At 51.2% G+C, this 12,046-nt stretch overlaps 1 protein-coding gene across 4 annotated transcripts; it reads left to right on the top strand.

Annotated features, from left to right (window-relative positions):
* The first annotated feature begins 2,371 nt into the window (after window positions 1-2,371).
* Window positions 2,372-12,004, top strand: Uba7 (ubiquitin like modifier activating enzyme 7). Of its 4 annotated transcripts, none has more exons than XM_023706033.1 (24): window positions 2,372-2,536; window positions 2,623-2,791; window positions 2,898-3,032; window positions 3,143-3,249; window positions 3,561-3,651; window positions 3,754-3,889; window positions 4,065-4,162; window positions 4,265-4,411; window positions 5,688-5,855; window positions 6,006-6,113; window positions 6,264-6,344; window positions 6,444-6,599; window positions 6,686-6,851; window positions 6,929-7,134; window positions 7,221-7,285; window positions 7,364-7,550; window positions 7,624-7,698; window positions 7,892-8,096; window positions 8,499-8,581; window positions 8,940-9,035; window positions 9,130-9,318; window positions 11,059-11,151; window positions 11,231-11,325; window positions 11,789-12,004. In XM_023706033.1, exons 1-24 carry the CDS (start codon window positions 2,478-2,480, stop codon window positions 11,919-11,921), a joined length of 3,048 nt encoding a protein of 1,015 aa, XP_023561801.1. In that variant the 5' UTR covers window positions 2,372-2,477; the 3' UTR covers window positions 11,922-12,004. The 4 variants fall into 4 exon arrangements, with proteins under 4 accessions (XP_023561801.1, XP_023561800.1, XP_023561795.1 ...); XM_023706032.1 differs by having other exon boundaries at window positions 7,367-7,550; window positions 11,225-11,325; window positions 11,789-12,003; XM_023706027.1 differs by having other exon boundaries at window positions 11,225-11,325; window positions 11,789-12,003.
* Window positions 12,005-12,046: the final 42 nt, after the last annotated feature.

Raw genomic sequence — 12,046 nt, 5'->3', positions numbered from 1 at the left:
AGAACTAATCCCTAGTTCACAAGCCATTCTGCCTCTGTATTCCCTGCTTGCCTATCCCATATAAGCCCTAGACCACTAGAGATTGGGGTCTGATATTTTGGGAACAATCCTAATTAGTGTCTGTGGACATAAATAAATCTGCCTCCAAATCCTGGGTGTTTTTTGGTGTTACTGCTTGCCATTACTTCCTTTTACATGAAACATCACAAATAGATCTCTACAGGCAGCAAGCATAGCAGTAGGTTTTTTTTTTTTTTTGCGGTACCGGGGATTGAACTCAGGACCTTGTGTTTGCCAGGCAAGTGCTTATTCTACTGAGCTATCTCCCCAGCCCCAGTAGTATTTGTTAAAGGACCACCTTGGGGGTGGGAATGAGCTATAATTACTTAACATATATTTGAAGTAGATACCTTTTTTAAAAATTTTTTTTAAAAATCATTTATTTATTTATTTGGTATAGGATCTCATTGCAAAGCTCAAACTTGTAGAGATCCCCTTGTCTCAGCTTCCCCAGTGCCAGGGCTACAGGTGTGTGCCACCTCGCTCGGTTTCCAGGCCAGCACAACATGTTTAGCATTCTGGGCCACATAGCATGTGGTAACAGGGATCAAACCTGGATCCTTGCGCTTGCCAGGCAGGTGCTTAGATTGCCATTTTTAATTCTTATATCTACGAAGTAGATATCTTTAGAGAGATGAAATTTTTTTTTTTTTTTGTGGAACCCGGGATTGAACTCAGACCCTTGCGCTTGCCTGGGAAGCGCTTATTGTACTGAGCCATCTCCCCGGCCCCTGTTTTGTTTCATTAGTGACATAGTCTCACCATGTAGTCCAGGCAGGCCTTAAAACTTCACTATGTAGCCCAGGTTGGTTGTGAATTTACAGTGATTCTATTGCCTCAACCTCCTGAGTACTAGGATTACAGGTTTATACCACTGTGCCTGGCCTAATGAACTCTTCAAGCTAAGAGAGGTAATGATTAGATGACACTGTAGATGTACTAAATGACACCAAATTGTTTCATTTTGTTTGTCTTTTGTTTGTCGTGTGTGTGTGTGTGTGTGTGTGTGTGTGTGTGTGTGTATTTGGTACAGGGTCTTACTACATAGCTTGGACTCCTAGTGATCCTCCTGTTTTGAACCTCCCTGGTGCTGGGATTACAGGCTTGCGTCACCTCGCCTGGACTCCATGGCCGGTTCAGCACACACACAGGGAGTGGGGGCTGCCCAGGATGTGGGGATGGAACCCAGGTCCCTATGTTTGCTTAAGCAGACACTTAGTCTGCTGCCACTGGCCCTTGTTTGTCTTTTTGACACAGGGTTTTATTATGCTGTTCCAGCTGGCCTTGAACTCACAGTGATCCTCCTGCCTCAGGCTCCTGACTACTGGGTTACAGGTGTGCATTACTATGCCTGGCCAATGCCACTAAATTGTATACTTTAAATTTTTTGTATGATTTGCCAGGGATTGAAGCTAGGTCCTCATACATGCTGGCTCTAGCATATTCCCAAACCCCAAAATGATTTATTTTGTCATTGGAATTTCACCTGAGTTAAAAAACAAACCAAAATAATTCATGATGAGGCATGTTGACTCATGCTTGTAATCCCAGAACTCTAGAAGGCTGAGGCATGAGGATCACAAATTAGAGCCCTGCTTGAGTAGCTTAGTGACTTAGTGAGATTCTGTTCTAAAATAAAAATTTTTGGGGCCGGGGAGATGGCTCAGTGGAATAAGTGCTTCCTTGGCAAGTGCAAGGACCTGAGTTCAATCCCCGGTTCCACAAAATAAATAAATAAATAAATAAATAAATAAATAAATAAAATAAATTAAAAAAAATTAAAAAACTGGAAGAACTGGGAGTATGGCTCAGTGAATAGGTCCCTAGTTCAGTTCTCCTGCAAAAACAAATAACTCCCATGACAGCTCTTGGTTTATCTCTCACAGGAGTTTTGTGGGGAGCTACAATCTATCCTCCAGAAATCTGGTTTCACAAGTACTTAAGAAGGTAAGAAGACAAGCCTGGGAAGGATAGTTGAGAACCCTCTCTACTATTTTTGCAACTTCTTGTGAGTCTGCAATTATTTCAAAACAAAAGTTTAAAGAATATCAGGACAGGGAGGGTTTGGAGAGGTGGGGCATGAAAAAAAATAAAAAAAAAAGCATATCAGGACAAATGTGATTTTGGCTGTTCTGTGGCTGCCCCCTTGGGGGTAATTCAGCATGACCACCCCTTTACAGGGCTGGGATTCATCCCTGGGAGAGACCCCCTTTGGCTGGCTGAGGGCTTGACCTCTGTGGACTGGCTAGTTTCGCAGTTCAGTTTTGCTTTCACTTTTGTTTCCCCTTGAACTAACAGGAATCAGGAAAAGGCAAGCAGTGTTCTTGTTGCCCTAGCAGCAACCTCTGCTGGCTCCTCTCCCTTCACAGAACTAGAGCTGAGAGCACCGCAGCTACTGTCAAGCCCCAGGATTGAGGATGGCTGTCCCTGACGCTTCTTCCAAGTGGCTGGACAGGGAGCTGTACTCCAGGCAGCTGTGAGCCTTGTGGTGAGAAAGGGAGGGAGTGGGTGGCCTTCAGATTTCTGGTCTCAACTGCTTGCCCATCTGCTGCCTGTCCACAGCCCTGTGCTGGGTCTACCTGCCATGCAGAGAATTCGAGAAGCCAAGGTCCTGCTGTCAGGTCTGCAGGGCCTGGGGGCTGAGGTGGCCAAGAACCTGGTCCTGATGGGTGTGGGCAGCCTTACCTTGCACGATCCCCATCCTACCTGCTGGTCTGACCTGGCTGCTCAGGTAAGGGCCCATGGTGGCTTTCAGTTCTCAGGTCAGAGGAGGGCAGGACCTGGGGCAGGGGGGGGGGTGTCTCTGCTCAAACTGTACTTACTGGGTCTCTCTGTAGTTTTTTCTCTCAGAAAAGGATTTGGGAAAGAGCAGGGCTGAGGCCTCTCAGAAACGCTTAGCTCAACTCAATGAAGCTGTCCAGGTCTTCATCCACAGAAGTGACATCACTGAGGACCTACTGCGAAAGTTCCAGGTGCTTTCCCTGGTCCCAGCTTCCAGGCCAGCACCCCCACATACACCAGTCTTCAACAACAGGAGGGTTGGGCAGTGACTCTGGTCCTGCTGATTGCGATGTTTGCCTAGGTTGTAGTGCTGACTGCCTCGACACTGGAGGAACAGCTGATGGTGGGTGACTTTTGCCACAAACATGGAATCTGCTTTATAGTGACTGACACCCGGGGCCTTGTGGGGTAAGACTTGCTGGCTGCCTAGCACATCTTAGCCAGCATTTGTTTGCATGCTGCGTCAGCTGTGGGTTTGCTCCATGGACCTCCTACTCAGCCTCAGGTCTGTCCCATTATCCCCTCCAATTCTAGCCCCCAGTTCCACCTCTCTGGTTCCTTCACCCTAGCCTACAGATCTGCTGTACTAACCCCCACCCCCAAACTCTACCTTCCAGGTCTTTCTCTTTCATTCTGAGCCCTCCGGGTCTCTCCTAGTACTCCCTGTCCTTAATCACAATGTATGAGCCAACTCAGTGACCCCTGTCACTTCGTACTAGGCAGTTGTTCTGTGACTTTGGTGAGGAATTCATAGTACATGATCCTACAGAGGTGGAACCCCTGACAGCTGGCATCCAGCACATCACCCAGGTAAGTGCAAGGACATAAACATTTACTGCTGGCCAGAAAGGGTTGCCAGGGCCTGTGAAAGGCAGGTATGGGCACTCCTGAGCAAAGCCACCTTTTACCCAGGGCTTCCCTGGCATCCTCACTGTGAGAAGAGAGGACAAGGAACACTCTTTCAGTGATGGGGACTTGGTGACTTTCTCAGGCATCAAAGGCATGGTTGAGCTCAATGGATGTTCTCCCCGACCCATCCGTGTGCAGAGTAAGCTGACCCCCCTCCATCCCCATGGAATGCACATACCCAATCCTTGGAGCAGGCTTCTTCTTCCCTTTTCCCAGGGTATAGCAAGGTATAGGACATATATTATGCAAGGCAGGATGGCAGTGAGAAACACTCAGGCTCAAGGGTCCTAACCTATTGGCTGGATCTTTCCCAGAGGATCAGTCCTTGGAGATCGGGGACACATCAACTTTTTCCCCTTACTTACATGGTGGGGCTGTCATTGAAGTCAAGAGACCTGAGACTGTGAGACATGTGAGTGCATGTGCATCTGAAAGGGGGTGAGAGGCAGGGGTGGTTCGAAGCGGTGGCAGTGGCAGGCAGTGTCTGGACCTGACACTGAACTGCCCTTTGCAGAAGCCCCTGGACAGAGCCCTGCTCCAGCCCTGTGTCGTGGCTCCAAGGGCCCAGGAAGTCCGTCGTGCCCACTGTCTGCATCAAGCCTTTCGTGCACTACACAAGTTCCAGCACCTCTACGGTCGGCCGCTGCAGCCCTGGGATCCTGTGAGTAACCACAGCACCACCTCCAGCCTGGAGTCTCACCTACCAAACCTCACCTCTATGACCATTCATGGTCCACATTTATAGCCCAGAGGCAATGCATCCACTCTTTTTTTTTGTTTTTGTTTTTGGTTTTTTGTTTTTTGTTTTTTTGTGCAGGTCTCATTATGCAGCTCAGACTTGTAGTGATCCTCCTGTTTCAGCCTTACTAGTGCTGGGATTATAGGCATGCACCACCACACCTGGGCTCCATTGCCAGTTCAGTGTTCCCCGGGGGCGGGGCCAGTGTGGCATGGGGTGCCAGGGATCAAACCCTGGCCCTTGCGCTTACCTAAGCACTTAGTCCACTGAGCTATTTCACCCTAGTGCATCTGCTCTAAAAGAGGACATGAAAACCATTATCTTTTGGGGTGTACTGTTGTGGGGAATGATCCAGGGTACTTAGGGTATTGTGCCACATGCTGGTCAAGTACTCTCTCTCCTTTTCTTTTCTTTCTTTTTTTTTTTTTTTTTTTTTTTTGCATAACTGGTGATTGAACTCAGGCCATTGTGCTTGCCAGGCAAGTGCTTATTCTACTGAGCTATCTCCCCAGCGCCCCACCTCTTCTTCTTTTTTTTTTTTTTTTTAAGACAGACTCCCACTCTACCCCAGGCTGGCCTCAAACTCTCAGCCATCCACTTGCCTCAGGCTTCTCAGTGCTGGGATTAGAGGTGTATACCACCATGCACGCAGTTCTCTGTTTTTGTCTTTGTTTTTGTTTTGAGACAGAGCCTTACTAAGTTGATCAGGCTGGCCTCAAACTTGGAATCCTCCTGCCTCCGCCTCCCAAGTAACTGAGATTATAGACATATGCCACTATAATTAGTTGAAAGCCACTATCTCTTTTTAAAATTTTATTTGTTTGTACCAGGAATCGAACTCATGACCTTGCACTTGCCAGGCAGGCATTGTGCCACTAAGCTATCTCCCTAGCCTACCGCTATCTTTAGACTAGACACTGGGGCCATGAAAGTGCCAGGAACATAGTTTCGTGATCTCAGTCAGTTCTTTTCTAAACAAACTAAAAGCTGCATCCAGATTGGTAGTCTTCCAGGCCTCCGTCTTGTGCTTGGCATCCTCTGGTGGTGCTATCCAGGCTGGTAACTGTGCCAGGCCTTCTTCCTTAGCCTTCTGCTTCCTCTTACGTGGAACAGGATGGCTGGCTGGCTACCTGAAGACTTTGTGTGGAGGGTGGTACTCAGGTTGGGGATGCTGTACCCACAGACACCCATCTCACAGGTTGATGCAGAGATCATGGTAACCCTTGCTCAGAACCTGGGACCACTGAATGGGGTAGAAGAGCCACTGGATGAGGCACTACTGCGGACAGTGGCTCTGAGTAGTACTGGTGTCCTGAGCCCCATGGCAGCCATTCTGGGAGGAGTGGCTGCCCAGGAAGTCTTGAAGGTAGGCACAAACAGGGAAGGGTATGGAGGGGGACTCGTGGGTCAGTATGTACCAGCCCTAGAGGGTTCACCAGCCTAGGCGCAGTCCTCAGCTGGGTCTGAGGGGCTTAGGAGTTGACAGATTCCCTCAGACTGAAGTATTGGCCCCTAGGCAATCTCCAAAAAGTTCATGCCCCTGGACCAGTGGCTATACTTTGATGCCCTTGACTGTCTTCCAGAAGATGAAGAACTCCTTCCCAGTCCTAAGGACTGTGCCTTGGTGAGACTTGGGGTGGGGGTGCAAACCTTATCCAAAATCAGGGTTGGAGGAGAAGCATGAGGAATGATCCTGAGGTCCTGAGTTAACAACTCAGGGAACAAAGAGATACAGTATAAGCTGGCAGCACAGATTCCTCTCTGTGTCCTCTAGAAAGACTGTCGCTATGATGGGCAAATTGCAGTGTTTGGGGCTGGTTTTCAGGAGACACTGAGTTGCCAGCGCTACCTCCTGGTGAGCTGTGGGTGAGGGTGGGCATGTCTTTGGGAGGGCCAGGTCAGGCCCCCAGTTAAAGCTGCTCAGGCCCCCAGTTAAAGCTGCTCCTCACAATAGGTGGGTGCTGGTGCCATTGGCTGTGAGCTGCTCAAAGGCTTTGCCCTAGTGGGCCTGGGAGCTGGAGCTAGTGGAGGTGTGACTGTTGTAGACATGGACCACATTGAGCACTCCAACCTCAGTCGTCAGTTCCTCTTCAGGCAACAAGACATTGGCGTAAGTGCCAGCCCCTCCTATATCTGTGTTCTGTATTGCCCTCCCACAATGCCCTGGTACCCAATATCTTTCTCCCTTCTTCTCAGAAACCCAAGGCAGAGGTAGCTGCAGCAGCTACCCAAGATCTGAACCCAGACATACAGGTGACTGTGCACACACAAGTCCTAGATCATACCACAGAAAACATCTATGATGACAACTTCTTCTCCTGTGTAGATGGTGTGGTTGCTGCCGTGGACAGTTTTGAGGCTCGTGAGTGTTTAACTCAGAGCTTAGCACCTTGCCCAAGTCTGTGCCAGTCCCACTCTGACTGTTTACTTCCTTGCCAGGGCACTACCTGGCTGCTCGCTGCGTCCACTACCTGAAGCCAATGCTAGAGGCAGGCACAGAGGGCACAAAGGGCAGTGCTTCAGTGTTTGTGCCACATGTGACTGAGGTTTATAAAGGCCCTGCCTCAGATGAGGATTCTGAGGATGCCCCCACCCTCGTCTGCACCATGCGGTTCTTCCCTAGCACATACAAACATAGTCTGCAGGTAAGCGCGTGCCACCCCACCAGGCTCAGTACGCAGCTGCAGACCTGCTCTTCCTCTGACAGCTCATGGTCCTCCTTCCCCCACAGTGGGCTTGGAATGAATTTGAGGGACTCTTCCAACTACCCGCAGAGACCATCAACCGCTACCAACAGTAAGCACCCCAACAGAGGTGAAGGGAACTTCCAGGCTCTGAGCCCAGGGCTCAGCCTCCAACTCTCTCCTCTCTTAGCAGGGCATCCACTTCCCTGACAGATGTGGATGAGCCACAGATGCTGACCTCACTACAGGTGGTACGGGGTGTCCTACAAGTGCGCCCACAGAGCTGGCAAGATTGTGTTGTGTGGGCCCTTGGCCACTGGAAACTACGCTTCTATGATGACATCGTACAGCTGCGGAGGCTCTTCCCACCTGATAAAGTGGGTGGTCAAGGGTTGAGTGGCTGAGGACTTGGAGTGACTAGACTGAACTTAGCAGCCTCTGTGTCCCTAGGTGCTTGAGGATGGAACTCCATTCTGGTCAGGTCCCAAACGATGTCCCCAGCCCCTGAAATTTGACATCATGCAAGTGAGTGGGGGTTCTCTGGAAAGCCTTGATAGAGACATGCAGATGGTGATAGAGAGCCATGTTTGCACATATATGTGTCCATATGTGAAGCAAACACTCAACAGACCCACAGATGGGCAGTGGACCCCACCCCGTCCACTCGTATGTGCTCATTCCCACCCGCGCATCTGCCTCTGCTCTGGTCTGGCTGCAGGACATGCACCTCCTCTACATAATGGCAGCTGCCAACCTGTATGCCCAGATGCATGAGCTGCCTGGATCATCAGATCAGACTGCACTCAGGGAGCTGCTGAAGATCCTGCTACAGACTGACTCCCCGCATCTGGCCCCCACCTTCATTAAGGAACTATCTGAATCTGATGAGACTCCTGGTCCTGTCCCCATCCTGTCACTTGAAGGTCTGATCCTGTCTTCAGCCTGTGCTGCAGAAAGAATATAGGGTCTTGGGTCCCTACAACCAACTTACTACCTCTCAGGCCCTCTTGCCTCGCCTCTCTCTAGCCCCATCTTCTGGCCCCACCAGGGGCTCCTCTCTCTGTTGCCTACTACATATTCCAGTCCCTTTGGGAGAATATTAGAATAAAAAAAGCCCTGGGGGATGTATAGCTCTGGACAACCACACAGGTGTGCGCACATGCTCAGAATGGGGAAGGCTGGAGAAGAGACTGTATCATCAATTAGTGGGCTCCTTAGTTTGATCAGGAATGGTGACAGTCTTGGCAAACACCAAGAATAGGTACCAAGTTCCAGGAAGAACATAGGAGCAGAGTAAGGACACCTAGCACTTACTCCCCCAACAGGCCCTGAACAGTTAAAAGAACTGCAAGAATTCCTGAAAGTCTGGAGCAAAGGCCCTGCCCTGAAGCCCCTGGTGTTTGAAAAGGTAGGAATCTCTGTGGGGTGAGGAGTTGGGCTGGGAAGATTGTGGGGGAAGGTGAGGAGCAGAAGAGGAGACTAAATTCTCCTCCCAGTGGGGCCCTACAGGCAGCTCACTCTCCTTGAGCCTCAGCTTCACTGTTTTTGTTTGTTTGTTTTGTGGTACTGGGGATTGAACTCAGGACCCACACCAAGCGCTTATTCTACCGAGCTGTCTCCCCGGCCCCTCAGCTTCATTGTGCAGTGAAGGGGAATTGGTGAAAACCCACCTGTAGAGCTTCTAGAAGCCCTCACCCTGGCACAGGGGAGGTCATGGTAAGGGGAACTGCTATGGTGTTCACACTGCTGTCACTTGGGCCTTACAGGACGAATGTGACAACTTCCGCATAGACTTTGTGAGAGCAGCAGCTAGCCTGAGGTGTCAGAACTATGGAATCTCAGAACCAGTAGACTATGCTCAGGTAACTCCAGCCCTTGGGGCTTAAGCATGAGAATGGGGACCAAACTTTAGAGCTGCCATTCAGTGGGCCAGACCAGATCTCCTGTCCTTGGCAGAGCAAGAGAACTGTGAGCCAGATCATCCCAGCCATTGCCACCACGACAGCAGCAGTGGCCGGCCTGCTGGGCCTAGAGCTATATAAACTGGTGAGCAGGCCACGACCTGTTGCCTTTCGTCATACCTACCTGGACCTGGCTAAAAACTACATCCAACGTTCAGTACCTTCTGCTCCAGCCATCCAGAAGGTGAGCCCTTGACACCTTATCCCCACTCCCACTAGTCTTGGATTTTCGTTGAACCCACCCCATTAGGCCCCACTCTTCAGTGTGATATAGTGGCACAGGCCTGTCATCTCAACTACTCAGGAGGCTGAGGCAAGAAATTTAAGGGTAGCCTGAGCAACTCAGTGAGCTCCTGTCTCAAAATGAAATAAAAAGGGCAGGCAGAGGCTCTGGCTTCAATCTCCAGTATAAAACCAAAAACAAGGCCAGGCCCACTGTAGCTTTTTGGTGCTCTCTAGAACCTTGAGGGTGGAGAAGTCCTCAAGAGGGAGCTCTGGCCCCTTTCCTGGTAGGAAGCCAGGCTGGGACCTGTCAGACACAGGAAGCAGCCATCAACCACTCCCCACCTCCCTACACCCTCCCCACCCCCAACCCCACCACAAACAAAGAGTCCAGGGTCTGGGGGAGCTGCAGCTTTAACTCATTAGTGGAGCCAGACATCCCCACAGCCTCCTCCTTCCCAGGAGTGTCTGAGGGGTTAACTTAGCAAGGGAGAAGAGGTAGGAAAGGGGAACCAGGGCTGCAGCCCCAGAAAGTCTATATTCTCCCTGTAAGGCCCTGGCCTGTCCCCTCAAGGCTCAGTTAAAAGGCACCAGGCTGGCCACCAGGAGTGTGGATCTGCAGCCCAGTAGGAGTGTGTGGTTGGGTCACACACGTTAAGTTTGCCAGAGTCCAGGCATCTCTGGTGTGTGGGCATGGAGGTAGCAAGCTTGTATCTCTGTGTGCCAGATGGGAGTCCAGGGTTCTTCCATAAGCAGGCATGCATGGATGTGCACGTGGGTATACGTGCGGGTGTTCCTGGGCTTGTGTGCATGTGTGCTCCTGTGAGTGCAGGAATGAGAATACCTCTTAATGTGTGCACAGGCTCTGCAGTAATTGCCATTTCCTCCAGGAACAGGAAAAGGGGCAGAGAGAATGCCCAAGAGAGAGGGCAGAGGTCATTGGCCAGCCCTAGGCTTTGCTGGGTAGCCCTAGGGTCCCTCTGGACACAGACACAGAGCCCCTTTGTATAGTGCCCCACCTCTGAGCAGCACACAAGCTGGCTTTGTCCATGGAACAGAGGCGGGGCAGGGGGTTTCTTGTGTCTAGCCTAGTCTCAGCTCAAATCCAGTGTGTTGTCTGAGGGACAGGCAAGGCCTCCCTGTCCTGGACTCTAGCTGCTGGCCACCTTTCCGTCCTCAGCTCTGGACACCAGAAGCTTTTAACTCTTGAAAAAGGGAAGGAAATATGACAGGAAGAGGTGGCCTCTGTGGACTGCATGTGTCCCTACTCTAGGCCATGAGGGCCCTGATGGTCGATGGTCACCATACCCTTGGCCCTGGTGTATACAGAAGTAGTTAAAGTCCTGTAAGGATGGGCAAGTAGGATGTGGCCCTAACCCTCAACCTTGCATTTGAGGAACACACAGCTTTATCAGAGACTACAGCAGCCTGGCTCTGGCTTCCTCAGGAAGCACCACCCCTTTGCCCCCACCCCCAGCAACTGGCCTTCATGATGGATCATCTGTTTCCCTGAGCAGGCCCCATAGCCCCATTTCCTGTGCTGGCCCCAGCCTGGGCCCAGATTCTACCTTCCACCCCCCACTCCCTGGCTCTGCTTCCTGCCTCTAGTCCAGCTCCTCCCCTAAGAGAAGCTGCTAAGAACTGGGATGCGGGTTGCAACTTGGATAAGCAGTCTCTCTCTCCTCCCCACTTCCACCCCCAGTTCCATCAGCTACAGTGGACCAAATGGGATTGCTTGAAGGTGCCTGCTGGGCAGCCTGAGAGGACACTGGAGTCACTGCTGACCCATCTCCAGGTTTGCCCTTTCCCTACTCTGTCCCAGCTCTGCCCAGTCTGGCCCAGTAGGCCACTAACCTGTGTTTTTCTAGGAACAATATGGCCTGAAAGTGAAGATGCTGCTATGTGGCCATGCCCAGCTCTATTCAGCCCAGGAGTCCCCTGAAAATCAGGCCCAGTACTTGCCCCTCAGGTGAGCTTGCACATGGCTGTGGCCAGGCCCTGCCTGCCTCTAGAGGTTGAAGGTGGTGGTGGGGGGGGATATACAGCTTTTCTTCTTTCTGACCCCACTTTGGGCCCCTTACACCTTCCTGAAACATTCTTTGACCAAACGGAGCTAGCAAATGGGCTGGGGGTGGGGCAGGGCTGAAGGCTTGAAGGAGGGGCTGTTTTAGGGGCTGCCTGCTTGGCCTCGCACTGGCTCCCCACACCCTGCCCAGCCCCCCTTCATGGCCCACTCCCAGGGGATCCGCAGCTTCCTGCCTCCTGCCCGCCCCACCAGCTGCTCCTAAAATAGTTTCAGATGTTTCCTGTCTTGAGCTACTCCTGCTCCTGGTTTGAGCTCCAGAGGGCTCACCAGCATCCCCAAGTTCATGTCAGGTTGTTTCTGTTTTCCTCAGTTCACCTGCCTAATCTCTAACCCCCCCCCCCATCAGGGTGACAGAACTGGTTCAGCAGGTGACAGACTGGGTGCCTAAATCTGGACAGCGGGTGCTGGTGCTGGAGCTGAGCTGTGAGGGTGAGGAGGACAACACTGCCTTCCCACCTCTGCACTATGAGCTGTGCTGAGGCACTGTTATACTCGGCTTCATGCAGCCCTGAATCCACAGTCACTCAATAAAATTTGTTGAAGGAAGCCATGAGTGAAGATGGATAATAGGACATGGGGCACTGGAACACATGGGCATGACATG

This window comes from Octodon degus, unplaced genomic scaffold (genome assembly GCF_000260255.1).
Source record: "Octodon degus isolate 3935 unplaced genomic scaffold, OctDeg1.0 scaffold00008, whole genome shotgun sequence".
In the NCBI taxonomy this organism is placed as follows: Eukaryota; Metazoa; Chordata; class Mammalia; order Rodentia; family Octodontidae; genus Octodon; species Octodon degus.
The sequence above is the reverse complement of the archived record's forward strand: the minus strand, read 5'-3'. Positions and strand labels throughout refer to the sequence as shown.